Below are 17,425 nucleotides of genomic sequence, written 5' to 3'. Positions count from 1 at the left end.
ACGATCGTATCTCGGCATGTCTTTCAGATATCTCAGCCTGGCTGCTTCATCGTCGTTTGAAACTTAATATGGCAAAAACTGAACTGCTTGTTTTTCCTCCTAAACCTTCTCCTCACCTCTCATTCTCTCTTACTGTCAATGATGTCACGCTTACTCCGGTCAAGGAAGCTCGTAGTCTTGGCTTTATATTTGATTCCTCGCTCTCCTTTATTCCTCATATCGAGGCAGTAGCTAAATCCTGTCGTTTCTTCCTGTATAATATTGCCAGGATTCGACCATTTTTGTCTGTCTCTTCTGCCAAGACTCTCGTTCACACACTGGTTATCTCTCGGTTGGACTACTGCAACCTTCTTCTCTCTGTCCACCACTCTGCCGCCAAGATCATCTTCTTGGCCCGCCGCTCTGACCATGTCACTCCACTTCTGAAATCTCTTCATTGGCTTCTAATTCACTCCAGAATCCAATATAAACTTCTCCTGTTGACCTTCAAAGCTTTTCACGGTCTAGCTCCTGCCTATCTCTCCTCTCTCATCTCACACTATTGCCCCGCTCATGCTCTCCGCTCCTCTGATGCCATGCTTCTCGCCTGCCCAAGGGCCTCTACTTCCCTTACTCGGCTTCATCCTTTTTCTTCTGCTGCCCCTTACGCCTGGAACGCTCTTCCAGAACACTTGAGAACTACCAACTCAATCACAGCTTTTAAAACTCAGCTAAAAACTTTTCTTTTCCCTATAGCTTTTAAATATTGAGTTTGTTCTGACCCTATACTGTCAGCTTCACCCTACCCGGTGCCTGTTTACACTTCCCTGTGCCTGTTTGCATTCTCTTTCCCTCCTTATTGTTTACTACAACTTTATTAGATTGTAAGCCTATGCGGCAGGGTCTTGCTATTTACTGTGTAATCTGTACAGCACCATGTACATTGATGGTGCTATATAAATAATAATAATAATAATAATAATAATAATAATAATAATAATAATAGTGTATATTTTGGCTCTATGTAGAAATGTCTATGCAGTGTGGGTGTATCAGGGGTGTTGACCCTCAGATCTGCGGGCCAAACCCGGCCTGCTAAGGGTCCACCTCAGGCATTCCCCAGATAGCCAAGCCCCTCCCCATTTGCCTCAGCTGCCAATCATGTGGTGGTTTCCTGACGTTTGTGTGGTTTTTCTCCATTTTAAACCTTTGCAATGCTTCTCCCAAGGCTTAGTTACTGGCAGTAAGAGCTTTAAGCTGAAATATGCTGGTGCTTTTGGTACGTGGGCCCATGTATCCTTTTGCCTTTGGCTCTGCCTACCTCTGAAGCTTCTCTGAAATTGAATTCAGTCAATAATAATAATAATAATAATTTATTTCTTACCCACCTCTCCATTTGGGTCAAGGCGGGGAAGTATAAAATACATAAAACTGATCAAAAACCTAGTATACATTATTAAAACATCCTAAAAACATCTTAAAATTCCACTGGACAGGCCTGCTGGAATAGATCAGTCTTTATAGCTTTCTTAAATGATAAAAGACAGTTGACGAGTCTCCTCCGGCAGGCCATTCCACAGTCTGGGAGCAGCAGAAGAGAAGGTCCTCTGGGTAATTCTTGTCAGCCTAATTTTGGCTGACTGAAGTAGATTCTTCCCAGAGGACCTGAGAGTGTGGGGCGTATTGTACGGGAGAAGGAGATCCTGCAGGTAGCCTGGACCCGAGCCATGTAGAGCTTTAAAGATAATAACCAACACTTTATACTTCGCCCAGAAACTAATTGGCAGCCAGTGAAGAGATTTTAAAACTGGTGTAATGTGGTCACCCCTATTTGTACCGGTGACCAGCCTGGCCAGTCTTTGAGCTGAAAGAGTTTCGACACCGTGTGTGTGTGTGTGTGTGTGTGTGTGTGTATACATGTGCGCACGCACACATTCTGTCAGGTGTGAACTCTAATCAATAAAAGAGAGCATTGGCTATGGGGCAGTATAGAACTGTAGTAAATAAATAAATATCCCACAAAGTTCAGAGTCATGTTACTCTGTTGCAGCAAAAATCTTGTGGCGCTTATTGTGGTACAAGCTTTTGTATACTAGCACCCACTTTTGATCTGCTGAAGGGGGGCACTGTCAAAACTCAGCGAGAGCTTTTGCCACGGCAAAATCTGTCTTTCAGGTTGTTTTTGTTTTCAAAGGCTTTCGGCACCTGTTACATGCCAGTAACCGTTTTCCACTTGCTTCCCGCAAAGGCTGTCGAAGGTGACCATGCATCCGTTGGGATGTTGGGCATAAGCAACGTCCAGCCCTTGCTGCTGCTGATTCAGTGGCTTCCAGAGCTTGAATCCCACGATCTTCAGGTCTTCGTCTCCAACTTGCTGAAGCGAATTTGCTGCATTAACAGGCGGAGCCGTGCCATCTGCGTCAATACCAACATGGTTGTCCGCATCATCGAGACGCTCAGCCAACACTCCCTGCTCCACGCAGCCTGCGCAGAGAACCTGATTGTCCTCTTGGGCTCTTTGGGGAGCCAGTCCATGAGCTCGAAAGAGCTGCACCAGCTAATTAGGCTGCTGAGGACTAACGACTCGAAGCAGACCCACCCGTACGCTGTCCTGGTGATGCGGGCCGTTCTGACCATGGCTCGAAAGCAAGGCCTAGACAGCGCCTTACAGTATTTTGACTTGTCTCACAGCATGGCGGGCATTGCAGTGCCAGCGATTCACAAGTGGCCGGGTTCTGCGTTTGCTTTCAGTGCTTGGCTCTGCCTGGACCAAGAGCAAATGGCTCCTGGGGCGAGCGGCAAAGGGGGCAAGAGGAAACAACTGTACAGGTAGGACTGTCGCCCATGACCTTAGAAGGCAGGAAAAGCCCCTAGATCTAGGGCATTTGCTAGACTTACGGTCTCCAGTGTGGCGCCTCTAGGCACCAATGTGTCCGTGGACACTTCTCTAGGTGCCCACTAGTGTGTCTGACTGATTTATATTTTATTACTTAAGATTTTTATGTTGTTATTATTTTTTAATGGAGAGGCTGGCATACTGCACCGCGAAGTGCTGCCCTCCAGCGCCATTTTTATTTAGGTTCAGAAAGAGTGTTTTTATTTATTTTATTTATTTATTACACTTATATACCGTCCCAATAGCCAGAGCTCTCTGGGCGGTTTACAGAAATTCTAAAATTGAGATAAAAACGAGTGTACAAAATTTAAAACTCTAAAACACAGAACATGCACACATAAAGCATTAAAAACCGTTAAAAAACGAAACATGTGGGTGATTAAGCTGTGCTGCCATAGCCTGGGCAAAGAGTTAGGGTTTTGGAACTCATTCGCTACCTCGGCCTTAGTTTGCCTTATGGGAAATGAGTATTTTATGACTGGCCATGCCTGCTATTTTATGAATGGGCAAGCCCCACCCCCATGATAGCCATTTTGTGAGCCTATGACGTTCAGTATCTCAGTTGTGCCCATTAATCCCTGTGCTAGACAGTCCTGGGTTTGCGTGCTTCTTTGGCTTACTTCTGCCCTGTTTCCATCCTCACCTGACCTATCTAGAGCAGAATACAAGTTTAAATCAGCCCTTTGTAAATCACCCAACTGTAATGCACTCTGTATTGCCTGTGAAGTGTTGATTTCCCTCTCTTTCTCTAGAAAGAGCAGGCATCAGAGCCCAGCTTAGCTTTAGCAAGGGCTGCAGACTTGGGCGCCCCCAGACCCACACTCTGGGAGAAGCATTTCTTTTGTCCAGTTGATAGTTTATTAAGGCATCCTTACTTCTCTGGGGACATTTTGCTCCGCTGAAGATGCAATCTTATGCATGTTTAGAAAAGAACCAAAGCCCTACAATTCTCATGCTGAGAGTTTGTAGAACTTTTTTCTGTCAAAACCTGCATCGGATTGCACCCTAAAGCTCTCTTCCTTGACTTAGCTAAGTCATTTCCAACAAACAGCCAGAACCCACTTTGTGGACTGCAGGAGCTTGGATTCAGTAGGCAAGGACTGTAATGTAAATAAGGTACTCCACTGTTAAGAGACTTATGATGCTTGGGTCAGAAGACAGACCTGCTGGAAACCAGTTCTGAGCAAATATAAAATCCCACCATCTTTTTAAAAGTCGATTAGTTTAGCCCAGGGATGGGGATCCAGGGTCCCTGCATATGATGTTGGACTCCAACTCCCATCAGCCCCAACCAGCATTTCCTGTTGTCAGACATGATGGGAGTTAGAGCACAATATTTATTTATTTATTTATTTATTTATTTATTACACTTATATACTGGCCCCCATAGCCAGGGATCTCTGGGCGGTTTACAGAAATTCTAAAATTAAGATAAAAATGAGTATACAAAATTTAAAATTCTAAAACACAGAACATTCACACATAAAGCATTAAAAACCATTAAAAAAAACCCTAAACATGTGGGTGATTAAGATGTGCCACCATATGCCTGGGCAAAGAGGAAAGTCTTAACCTGGCGCCGGAAAGATAGCAGCGTTGGTGTCAGGCGAGCCTCGTCAGGGAGATCGTTTCGTTCCATAGTCTGGGGGCCACCACCGAAAAGGCCCTGTCCCTCGTTGCCACACTCCGAGCCTCTCTCGGAATAGGCACCTGGGGGAGGACCTTAGATGTTGAACAAAGTGACCAGGTATATTCGTGTCGGGAGAGGCATTCCGTCAGGTATTGTGGTCCCAAGCTGTGTAAGGCTTTATAGGTCAAAACCAGCACCTTGAATTGGGCTTAGAAACATACAGACAGCCAGTGCAAGCGGACCAGAGCAGGTGTTATATGGTTGAACCTTCTGGTTCCCGACATCAATCTGGCCGCTGCATTTTGCACGAGCTGCAGCTTCCGAACCGTCTTCAAAGGCAGCCCTACGTAAAGTGCATTGCAGTAATCTAACACAATAGTGTCTGCAGGGCCACAATTTCCCCCCTCTTGGTAGATTTATTTCTTTGTTCTGTAAATTTAGAGAACCAGTGTGGTGTAGTGGCTAAATTGTTGGACTGGGAGTCGGGAGATCCGGGTTCTAGTCCCCACTTGGCCGTGAAGGTCACTGGGTGATTTTGGGCCAGTCACTGACTCTCACTTTAACCTACCTCACAGGGTTGTTGTGTGGATAAAATTAAAGGGAGGAGAAGGGTCATGTAAGCTGCCTTCAGCTCCTTGGAGGAAAGGCGGGACTTAAATGAAACAAATAAATATATATATGGGAGAAAATGGGCAGAGATTTAATAAGAGATTTAATAGAAGAAGAAAATGAATAGGGGAGAGATTTAATACGAAGGAAGGAACAGAGAATACAGATTTCATTACAAGAGTAGTATAGTATAAAGCATTTATTTTCAGACAAATGCAACAGCAGGGCTGTCATCTCTGCGTTATTACCTGTGGTTCTTGGACCTGCAGTTAGTTTTGACTGTAACAGTACATGTGGAGGGGGGACAGCGTTTGCCATCTTGAGCTCCTTGGAGGAAAGGCAGGATATAAATATAACAAAGAAATAAAGAGTCATATATGCTAATAGCAAATCTAATTCCTTGAGTTCTGATTGACGTATAGTCAAAAAAGAAGCCCCCTACATGCAGCAGAGAGGTATCAACAGTCATGGGGGGACCCCAAGATTGGCAGAAGTGCAAACAAATCTTTAGAAAACAAACAAAATCTAAGGGGACAGGGCCCCCAAAACAACCCAGTGAGGACTGACCATGCTCAGTGGGCCTGGAACGACTGTTGAGGTTTTAAAAAGTAAAAAACAACAACAGGGAGGAGGGGGCATGGAATGGGGCAGGGCTGATTGACTGGAGTGCTGAACAGGCAAACTCCACACTGCAACATTTTGTTGCAGGACTTCCTGTTCTAAATAGGCATGCAGCCTGAAGTCGAAGCCTCACAGCATTAAACATAAATTGGGTTGTGGGTGTAAATAGATACATAAAAATTAGGAACATACAACAGGCTGCGTGTTTCTGAGTTTTATCGTGGGCCACATGCAAGGTCATTTGTTGTTCTATCGTCCTTAAAAGGTGGCTGAAACTGGGATATGCTACATATTTAAAAATACGCAGCATTTATTTCCAGCTTGACATGCAAAGGGAATTTCCTATTTGATATAACAATCGTCACAGGCTTTTTTTTTTTAAGAAAATGACTAGTGTAAGTGGTTATCTTGTTGTGGCTGTTCTGAATGGCTAGAAGAGCTTAGTGACCCATATGCATGTTGCATGGAACAACACAAGCGCCCTTAATGGAGTTCAGCTGGGAATTGAATATAGTCTGGCTGGGCAAGAGTGCCACCTACGGAAAGGCCCACAGAAGTCCCCGTATATGTTAAAAGGCTGTTTCCCAAATCCCAGTTTAAGCCAGCTTGATTTCTGTGGTCTAATGGAATTGCAGCACAGCGTGAAACCAGGATGCCCCTGAAAACTGTTAGCGTTAAGAAGAAGTCTGGATACTGCTCCCAGGGGAGGACCAATCATTAAGTTGCATGCCCAAAGGACCCAGGCAGGCAATCTAAGCCAGGACCCTGGCAAGCTCAGTGAAGCTTGATATCAGGAAGATCTCCTCCCGAAGGTCACCATCGGAAAACTGTGAACTATAACAGTCCCAAGCACCTGACCTCTCTCTCTATTGGGGTGGGAAAACTCTGGCCTGCGAGCTGAGTGCATCCCCCAGGGATGCCCCATCCTGACTGCCAGCCTCCAGCCCCCAGGCTCTCTCTGCATTTTTCCTCCTTGAAAAACAGCAGACCAGAAGGGGAAAAGGGATGGTGGAGAACAGCGGTGGGAGGAGATTGCAGAGATGGTGAGGTTTAAACCTTTATAACCCCGCCTTTCCCTGCTGCTCAGCTGCTTTCTAGCGATCAGCTGAGCGGCATGGGCAGGAAATTGTGGCAAACATGAGGTTTAATTGTCGCCTTCCCTGTGTTCTCCCATCTCTGCTACTCAGCTGATGGAGTGGTGTGCCTTTGTGCACATGCCAGCTACTTTTGCCCCTGGCTCTGCCCTCCAAGAGCATGCCCACGGGGTTAACCCTGGGGTTAAAAAAAGGTTCCTCACTCCTGATGTAAATAAATAAGCTTACTTCCAAATGAGTCTTAGGACCCCTGAATGGGGGGATTGGTAGCTCTTTGCAAATGAAATTTGTGCCTCTAGTTTTTAAAAGTTTGTATTCATCATGCATACTTCTGAGCTCTGCTGACGGATATTCCTTAAACTTCCCCCCTCCTCTTTGTAGCTTTTTTACAGGCAGTGGGATGGGCTTTGAGGCCTTCATTACCTGTTCTGGAGTGCTAGTGGTTGCAGTGTGTACAAAGAAAGAATATGCCACCGTGATGCTTTCAGACCACTGCTTCTGTGATTCTCTCTGGGTAAGAGAGGCTGTTTCAGTTTGCCATGTATAAGCTCTTAAAAATGTGGACTGGATCTCCATTGGTAACTGCTGGGATTTATCTGACAAGGCCAGGCATTGGCCTGGTTTGGGCAGTCATATCTTGGCTGAATGCACAAGCATTCCTGTGCATTCCATCCTGGTATCACCCTTCTCAGAGTACAACAAAAAGCCAAGAAGTCTTCAATTAACCATAGTTTCCCGTTATGCCCAAACTGGGAAACTCTGATTAGCAGATTTAGAAGAAGCTAGGATCTTAAACCATGGTTCAAAGTTGGTTTAAAATCCTGGCTTGTTCCAGCACAATAGTTTTATAGAGATACGGTTTACATTCTTGACTTTTATTCACAAGAAAGAAAATAACTTCAGGCCACCAGTTACACAAAGATCATTTTGGAAGGATGTAATGTCTTACATATTTGAGTATGTACCCTGTGGAACTCTTCACATCTAGTGTAACTGGCACTGAATGTAGATGTTTATGCAGTATAATAAGCACTTGAACTCTAAAATATTGTTTAAAGTTTTGTTTAAATGTTTAATATCTATATCCTTTGTACGGTTTGTTCATGTTTTGGCTTATTAGGCCAAGATAATATCATTCAAGCGCAGCCACTGTGTAAACAAATGGATAACCTTTCCCTTGCCTTCCCTAACTCCCACTGGTCAGAACTCATGATGTCTGACCATTAATAACACGGCTAAAAAGAACCTGGATAAACTCCCAAAATTTCTTGCAGGAAATTTCTTGCAGGATCAAAGTCCTGTAAGGGTGTTTCTGAGTGACCGTACATTCATTTTCTGTTATTGCTGGGTTTTTATTGTGTTTTAATGCATCATTTTATTCTGGTTTTAATCAAGTTTTATTTATGATTGTAAGCTGCTTTGAGTACCATTTTTCTTAGTAGAAAGGCATTTTACCAAGGATTCGAAATGTTGAGAAGTAACAATGGGCCCGGATAAAGGAAGGGTGCAGAAGGGGACAATTGCAGTGCTTGCTCCCATTCAGTGAACCCCAGATAGCGTTACATCTCTGCTAGGCCTGCGTAAATCTAGGGCACATGTGGGCAACCTGCAGGCCACATGTGGGCCTCAGGGGTCTCTTCTGTGGCCTCAGTGTAGGGCCAGCCCCTCCACTATGTGGCCTCAGGCAGCTACATCAGGCAGCAGATAGGAAATAGTGGTGAATAGCACTGCTCCCCCCCCCCCTTGAAAGCTCTGCCAGCCACTCTTCCACTGTGGCATTTGCCACAGCGAGAGAGTGGCTGGTGGGGCTCCCTGGAGCAGTCACCTGCCCTCCCAGCCCGCGCCCCAGTTGCCAGAAGTCTCACGCCACCCAAGCGAGACTTCTGGCGAGCTCTTGCGAGATTTCAGGCGAGCTTTTGTTAGACGTTGGGTGATCAGGAGCGCACATCGGGATGGCAGGGAAGGAAGGTGGTGGTGGGGAGGCAGCGGTGGCTTCTTGCTTCAGGTGGCAAGAAACATTCGCCCAGGCCTGGCTGAGTACCCTAGACCCTCCACAAATCCTCCTCCCTCCCCAGTGCCACTGCCAAATTGCAACCTTGGCTGATTTCCCCACCAAAACCTCCTAACTTCCTCATTGTCAAGGCTGCTGCTATAACCTTCCCCAGGGCCTATTTTGCTGTCCCCCCTCAAATTCTTGCCCCATTATCAATGCTGCTGCTGGGATCTTCCATAACATGCAGGTCTCCTCTTAGCGATCTAAGAAGTAATCTGCAGCCATGTCATTTTATTCCCTTCCTGGAATTGGGGATAGATGGATGGATGGATCAGTGTTCTTGCATGTAGAAGCAGGCATTGCTGAGCCGCTTGTAACCATTTTGTAGAAGTATTGACAACGACTTGTCTAAACAGTGTTATCTAATTTCTCAACAGCACAATATAAGCATTGTTCATATGCCTGGGAAAAGGCCCTTCGGTCAAAGCCTTGTCTGTATTTATGTAAACGGGCAACAGAAGATCTCTGCGCCACTCAGATTTCCCACCATGAATGAAGTAAGTTTGTGCTTCTATCGTGCTTGTCCACCCTGCTTTTCCTTCTAGAATAAAGATCCTGAGCTATAATTATTAAGCACAAACAAAAAAGGGAGTTTATGCTCTAAGTTGCATGACTGCATGGTGGCGTTCAAAGGGCTGCCCATAATAAAGAGGGGTCAGCTGTTGTGAGTATGTGATGGCAGCAAGGGGAGAGTTACATGGGCTCCTGGTATATTTATTTTCAGGCTCAACCAGTGGAAGCTGGTGGTTCCAATTTTGGTGGGGCTGTGTATCCATTCTGGGTCATAGTCAGAACCAGCCAGGATTGTAAAGGACCTCTCCAAGGTGCTGAACCTCAGCTGCCGATAGGGTTCAGCACCATGGACAGCTCCTTTACAGTTCTGCTTGGTTCTTGGGATCTAGGCAGTGGGGTGGGTGGGGAACCACATTTTCTTTAGGGGAGTTTTTTTTTTAAAAAAAATCATGGGGTATGTACTGACACTGATGCCGATGATAAACGTCTTTGTTGGCTCCTATCTGGGTGCTGCTTGGCTGTTTTTCTGATGTGTAGCTTTTAATAACATTATCTTATGGTTCTTTTGTTGTTGTTGTGTGGCATTAGGAAAGCCCATGATGGACTGGGCTGATCTGGTGGGGCAGAAAGAAAATAAGGCTGTACTTGACAATAGCTTAATTTGTAGATCCAATTTAAATAGATGTCACTATTATTTGCCTCTGCAGTATGTATGTGTTTGAGGACAATTAGATAATTGGATGAAGTAGGTAATAAACCTTTCTTTGACTGTATTGTTTTGAACTGCAGAAGGCTTGCATGTTCTGCCTCAAAGAGAAATATCCTCACAAACAGAAGACTAGCATGTTTTCTAGTCTTCTTTCTCTCTGACATGCTAGTGTTTTTAAGTGCAGAGGCCCATTTAGCTTAAATGCAGAGCAGGAGGCAGGGCAGAGTTTGGAGGCTTACAAGTAGCCCAGGCGGATCCCATAGGATTGCATCCTTCGTGATCTAGATTGAGCCAAGGCATTTTCCTGCCTGAAGTGAGGGCTTCTCCCACCACTCCATGTACATAAAGCTGACCAGATGGGTGATGGGACAGACAGCATCCTCCACTGCACCTAAGGGCCACAGGCTAACTTAGGAGGCACAGGGCAGGGGGCGGTGTGCACACAACTCTGGGCACTCCACATCCCTCAGCATCGGCCACCTAAGATGGCAACCTCACTCTGCCCAAGGCTAGGCTGGCCCTACATGGTCAAGGCCTGAAGAGAGTAAGCATGCAATCATTGTAAGTTTGGGCAATAGTTTGGGACTGTGTCTTTTTAATATCCTTGGCCTATTAATACATTTATTTTCAGAATAGAAATAACATAGATGAATATCTTGGTCATTGTCATGACTCTCCCTTTGGGTCTCCTTTTTACCGCTTTCTGTAAAACGATCCCAATGAAGGACCCAGTCCGGCATATTGCTGCTCACTGGTTCTGTGTTTCACTGACCCTTCTTGGCCCCATTGCAACCAGCCCAGCACTCTGTGCTCCTCCCTATTCACCCTTTTCCTTCACTGCTGCCACCATATATTTCAGTACCTTACCACAGGTACCTTAAGAATCCAATCCAGTTTATGAAACAAATTAACTTTTATTTAACAATACGTAAATTCATGCAGTTTATCAATCTTGTGGTTTCATTTGTTGCAATACTTGTTTGTTACAATACAATATACAGTATCTCATGTATCCTTGCCTACTCTACCCACTAGTCAAATATATCTCCTCCTATTCCCTCTTTTTCCAAAACAATAAAACATTGATCCTACTCTGTTCTAAACCCTCCAGCAGACAAACCCAGACTTTCTCACTCTGTCAACTCTCCACACACAACAACCAACTGCTTCTCTAACTGCTGTCACTCACTTGAATCTCACAGCCAATCAGCATCCACTCCCAACATTCCAAGCACTTACTCCCCCTCCCAACAGAATTAACCACTTACCATCCGAAGTCCGAACCGCACTTACAACCTAGATAAATAGCAATAAACAGTAAAACATCACAGTCATGCACTAATTATTCTGCGTTTTCTGGTGGTTTTTTTTTTAATGGTTTGGATAGAAACCTTCACCAGCGCTAAGCGCTAATATTAGTTTTAGCTCATGCAAGCCATATTGATGTTGATAAATATTTATTCATACGATTGTTTGTCCTGTGTGATTGAACTTTGCATTAAAATAATAATAATAATAATAATAATAATAATAATAATAATAATAATAATCCCAAGCTTCTCATGTTGCGAACTGAGTGACTTTATATTTAGCTACAAAATACTGTGACATATTACGACAGGAATGTAGCTTGCAACCAAAGCAGCTGTTTTTGAAAGCCGCCAGCAGAAAGCAGATGTGGGAGACTAAGGTGGCCTTGACGGAAGTGAGATATATTGTTCTGGAAAGCACTAGAAAAATCATGTCTATAACAGGGCAAGGAGTATGTTGCTGAGTTTTCTCCTTTCCCTCCCATAACTTGCTCACTCCAGAAGAGCAAGTGGTGCTTTTGCAATGGATGGTAATGTTTACGAGAAGCAAAGAGAGAAGGTATTGTACATAGCACGAAAGCAAAGGGGAAATGAATTCTAAAAAAGAAAAGAAAAGCCAATGTGCTTTGGAAATTTACTTGCCTACTTCGGGGGCAATATGAAAACAATGATGCAAACATTTGAAAACCATCTGTGAATATTCATCCAGTTTGAAAACGTTTCCAAAAAATAAATTAAAAACAAATTTTAAAAGAACAACAATGCCTTATAAATATGCCTGTCATAAGAAGCATTTATTTCGCCCCATGTTGAATCTCAGGCTAAATATAGACTCTTTCCGTATGAAAAATGGAAAGGAAAATACTTATTTCGGTATTGACATTATTGCCCGTGTTCGTGGTCTTTGCCCCTTTTTTTGAGCAAAACGAATTTGCACCAACTTGTCAGAATAAAAATGTGTTTGTGTGGCTGGTGCATGCTGGGAGTTATAGCACCTTTTTCTGTCTAAATATGCATAGAATTGCACCTTTATTCAATTATTAACTAGATTTTGTCTGTCTTTCTGTTAAAATCTTCAGACAGCCTACAAACAGTTAAAAAAAAAGGTAGCTAATAGTAATAACAAATAAAAAGCAAGAGGCAGGAGATAAAACGATATAAGATTTGCTGACCAGGGGGATTAAAAATAACCCAGCAGGTCAAATGTTTATCAGAAGACAGAAACCTCCACATAGTGATAGCTTTGACCTTATTTATTTACTGTATTTACATAGCCACCCCATAACACAAGTTCTTTAGTACAAAGAACCACAACCCCAAATACAATTATGATGCTGTCTTTTATACCCCACAAGTATTTTGCACATTCAGTAGCCAAAACCATCTCTACAGTATCTGACCAGAACTTTATTTGTGCCTGTATTTGCCAGGGCTAAGCCCCAGAAGCTGTATTTAACTAGCAGGTCTGAATCCTGGCAAACGTGAAGTCGTGATAAAATTAGGTCCCTAGGTTTGTGTAGAGTGTTTTTCACACACTGTCGAGTAATCGCAGCCCATCCCTCACAGATGAGGCTTTCCAATTTAGGTGTCAAGGTTTCCAGGCAGATTATGGGTCCCAAAACCTCTCTGTTTCAACATTTCACTCTGGACCTGTTCAAGCAACACACTAAACCATGGTTAGGCTGCTAACCCTTTTGCAGCAAATTGTTACTGAGCGTGTTTAAACCATGGTTATGTAGCCACCATGGTTAGGAATGTCTCACACAACACTCCAAAACGTAATGTTTAACTCCAAAATGCTTAACAACTGTGGCTTAGTGAATCTTCTGAACAGGGTCAATATAACATGTATCACTTTAAATGTGAACACATCAAGCTGCATTTAATTTGTTAATCTACTTTTCTCTGCAGCCTTTTACTTTTTGCTGCATTGGTTCTGCTGGTCAAAGGACAACTACTCCTCCACCATCCCAGATTCCGGATCCACCCTTTTCGTCCCCTGTTATGCCTCATCGGACATCACTTGGTGGGATTCTCAGTCCAGGCAGCTGGGGTGGGTTGCTGGGGAAGCCAGAACACATCACCAAGCTGATCTCAGCAGGAACTCAAGACAGTGAGTGGGGATGCCCGACCTCTCTGGAAGGCCAGCTTGGATCAGTTCTCATATTTCATGAAGTATTGCAACCTTCTCACGTGAAAGCATTATATTTGGCAGGTGAGATTTCTGAAGTGCAGCTCACTTTGGATTCTTCAGCGGGGTCTATACTATTGCTTTATCATGGTATCGAAGCGCACTGACAACTGTTTGGGCCCACGACACATCCCATATAACACATTCCATAGTATTATACCCTGTTTGGTGTAGATCTGGCCTTCAACTCCCTTCTTTCCTGCCGTTCTCCTTCATTTTCAGTCTGTCGAGAAATAATTTTTGTTTCCACTTGCTGTGGTCTCTTTAACTCTCTGAACAAGCACCGTTGCTTTATGTATCCACGTCTCATGTTCCTAGTCCCTAACTTTTATAGGCCCCATTCAGATGACATGCTAAATCATGCTGCTTAACCACAAAATGGTGAACAGAATGCTTAACTGTGGTTAACAGTGTCATCTGACACACGTTTTCCCTAACCATCTGCCCCGTTAACCACATTGTGGTTAGGCTCACTAACCATGCTGTGCAACATGGTTAGCGGCACTAACCATGGCTAAAAGTGTTGTCTGACACATGTCTGGGATTAAGGGGTTAAGGCATAGAGCTTCCAGTACAGAGTTGCCTAACTAGGTGGGGCCACTCTAGCCAGCGGGCTCTATGGCTGCTGTGGACTACTGATTGATATGCTCGCTGCAGCTGCCATTTTGGATTTCGCATTAGTTTTTTTGAGCGACTTTTGTTCTACTTAGGGAACGTGCTTACAGTAGAGCTTTTTAAATCCCCACTTGCAATTTCCCCATACGAAGCATCCGTTTCTCCTACCTCTTTGAAGCGCCATTACACACCTCAGGTTCTGATTACTGTGGCGGTGCTGCCTGATGACGCAGCTAGCGCAGCCGTCCCGGAAGGCTTCCGCCTCCCCTGTGATGACTGTAGAGGTATAGCAGGCATGGCGATGCAGAAAGCAAAGGAACTGCTCACTAAACGGGGCGATGCAGGCATGTCATTGCTGAAAACAAATACACAATATATATTGGGTCACTAAAAACTCAATAGTATAACATTTAAATTGGGTATTTGTCTTCATTGTTTTAATTAGGTTGAAAAATTAAATAATTTTAATTTTTGTTATCATTATTAATAAATCGTTATTATCACCGCATGTATATTGTCACCAGTGCACCCAACCCAGTTGTTCCGTTTCACTGTGAATGGATCAGGGCCTCTCTCTTTGGACAATCAGGTCACATGCAATTATTTACATAGCAAAGCTAGCAGCCCCAAGAAAAGGTCAGATGCCCCATTTGCATCAGAAGCCAGGTCATTGGGACCTGATCTGCATCATGATATGGTGACATATTGATGCTCCCATCTCTCTTGGCTGCATGTATTAACCTGCTACATCACATAGATCTCTTTAGTCATATTGAGGAGAGAGTGGTCTGGTTTGCACAATCAGAAAGCTTGTTTTATTTCACAGTGCATGCCAGGCACCATTTCCCTAATTACCCACCCAAGTGTGGCTGGTGTCGTCCAAACCCAGGCAGCATGGCTTGTTGGAGTGGAAAACAATCCTCCGATAACCCCATGGGCTGTTGTTGGATTATTGAAAAGTTGTTTCCCCCTAGACAAGCCATGGCGCCACAGTTTGGACTTCACGCCCAGGCAGGTAATTAAGCTAATGGCGACTGTCATGCGCCACCGATTTAAGCAAGCTTGTGTGATCGTGCGAAATCACTCTTGCATTTGCAACAGGATGAAATATAATTTAAGCTGTCAGCACAAACGCAAAACCTGTTGTATGTTTTTTTTAATTATAAATATATCTTGAAGGTCCAAACTGCTTAACTACGTGGAAACCCCAAGAATCCGAAGTGGCAGACTTGCCCAGTAAAATACTTCTTCATTATACACCCAAGGTAACGATCCATGTTTTTTTCTTCCGCCTTGTAGATGTGGTAATATGGACGCTGGCTTTGATGGCTTAGCTGTTAGCCGCGGTAGCTAAATGGCAGCTCTGTGGTCAGAGGTGGCTAGTGGCCCTCTTTGTGGCCTTCCAGTGGCATCTGGTCTGGCCCAAGGATGCTGGCTTGATACAGCAGGGCTCCTCTGGTATTCTATAAAACTACTATAGTTACCAACTATAAAACTACTATCTGTTGAAACCTTAACACAAATGTATCTATGCATGTATTTAAAGTATTTTTATCCCACTCCTCAGCCAAAAAGGTTCCCAGAGCAGCTTACATGCAATCAGTAAAACAATACAGCCCCTGCCTGCGGGCTTGTGGTCTAAAAAGACACAGCACGCAAGGAAAAAGGGATGGGAAGGGAAGATGAAAAAAGGAAGTAGTCTTTCAGCAGGGCTGGTGAGGAGGCCTTGCTTCCCCTCTGGCCTCTGTCTCCCGCTTCCCTCTGTACAGCCTGCTGGAGTGGTTGCTTGGTATCGAAGCGCACAAGGCGTTATGGAAAGTAGACTTAGCTGTGGTTTCTGTCTTCACACAGAGGACCATGAAGGCCACACTCTTAAGCCACCAAAAGCAGGAGGGACTATCCCCAAGGGGTAGTTTTTAAAGCCAGTGAATCCCTTTATTGGGGGATTCCAGGGGGAGAGACTTTCTGCTTACTTCCGTAAGCACTCGGCATGTAACTTCTCTGCGGGGCCCTCTCCCCAAGCGCTGTTTGCCCTTGGTGTATCGGAGCTCCACTGAGGAGAAAAGGGCTTGGGAACAAAAGCTGCAGGTGAGGGGAGGGTTCTGCACTCACCTTTCACTTTCGCTGTCATATCAGAGTCCCCTCCCCCTTTTCTACATGATTGGGGCAATTCTGTGTTTAAATAGATGAAACTGCTGCCATCCTTTCTAGTTCAGCTCTTGCTGTGAATGCCTTAGTGGGTTGATGGAAGACCAGGGCCTCATCTACACTAAGCAGGATATTGCACTATGAAAGTGGTATATAAGAGGCAGGAACCACACTATTGCTTTATAGCGGTATTGAAGTGCACTGGCAACTGTTGGGGCCCGTGACACGTGACACATACCATATAGCGCTTTCATACTACTTTCATAATGCTATATCCTGCTTGGTGTGGCTCCTGCCTCTTATATACCGCTTTCATCCTGCTTTCATACCGCTATGCTTGGTGTGGCTCCTGCCTTTTATGGTGCAATATCCTGCTTGGTGTAGATTAGGCCCAGGAATGGTCTGTTTTATATCTTTTGTTCAGGAGTGCAAAAAACCCAACTCACTAGGTGCCCTGTAGCCACTAGCACCATCTACACAACTAATACAGGGGTAAATGCGTGAAGGAAGAATTTCAGATCAAGGTTTTTCCTCCTTTTTGGCACTTAGGCCATAGCTAGACAGGGCGATATCCCGGGGAGATCCCCGGGATCGTCCCTGTGCATCCATATGATGCACAGGGGATCCCGGGAGCAGGGAGAGATGATCCCTCCCTTTCCCTGAGATCTCGCTTTACCCTTTGAGCCTGGTTTTTCTGCGGTCCTGGGCTGAGCCCGAGACCGCGGAATGGGTGGCCGGGCGTTGCGATTTGTCCCAGGTACCTTGCGGTTAACTCGCGAGGAGCCAGGACCCGCGCACAGGGCGTATAACTCCTCAGGAGCACTACGCCCATCGAGGGTGGAGTGGGGGGGAGTGGGGAAAATACTTTAAAAAAACCTAAACTTTTTGCACATGAGCGCTTGTGCGCATCTTCCTTTTTAAAAAAAATGGCGGCCACAACACCTCTCCCTCTGAGGTCGTCACGTGCCACGTGTAAACAGAGGGGGATCTCATGATAAAAACATTGCAAGATCTTCACCCCTCCGTTGCACAATAACAGGTTGGTCTAGCTAAGGCC

General features: G+C 44.7%; 1 protein-coding gene across 1 annotated transcript in view; it reads left to right on the top strand.

Annotated features, from left to right (window-relative positions):
- Positions 1-17,425, top strand: part of NBEAL1 (neurobeachin like 1) — a 134,445-nt gene that overhangs the window by 55,128 nt on the left and 61,892 nt on the right. Inside the window, exons 13-17 of the mRNA XM_063116150.1 lie at positions 2,228-2,808; positions 7,211-7,343; positions 9,260-9,379; positions 13,326-13,629; positions 15,400-15,485. Coding sequence (XP_062972220.1) covers positions 2,228-2,808; positions 7,211-7,343; positions 9,260-9,379; positions 13,326-13,629; positions 15,400-15,485 — 1,224 coding nt within the window. The remainder of the gene's footprint in view (positions 1-2,227; positions 2,809-7,210; positions 7,344-9,259; positions 9,380-13,325; positions 13,630-15,399; positions 15,486-17,425) is intronic.

This window comes from Elgaria multicarinata, chromosome 2, assembly GCF_023053635.1.
Source record: "Elgaria multicarinata webbii isolate HBS135686 ecotype San Diego chromosome 2, rElgMul1.1.pri, whole genome shotgun sequence".
Classification (NCBI taxonomy): domain Eukaryota; kingdom Metazoa; phylum Chordata; class Lepidosauria; order Squamata; family Anguidae; genus Elgaria; species Elgaria multicarinata.
This window is presented reverse-complemented; position numbering and strand designations above follow the sequence as displayed.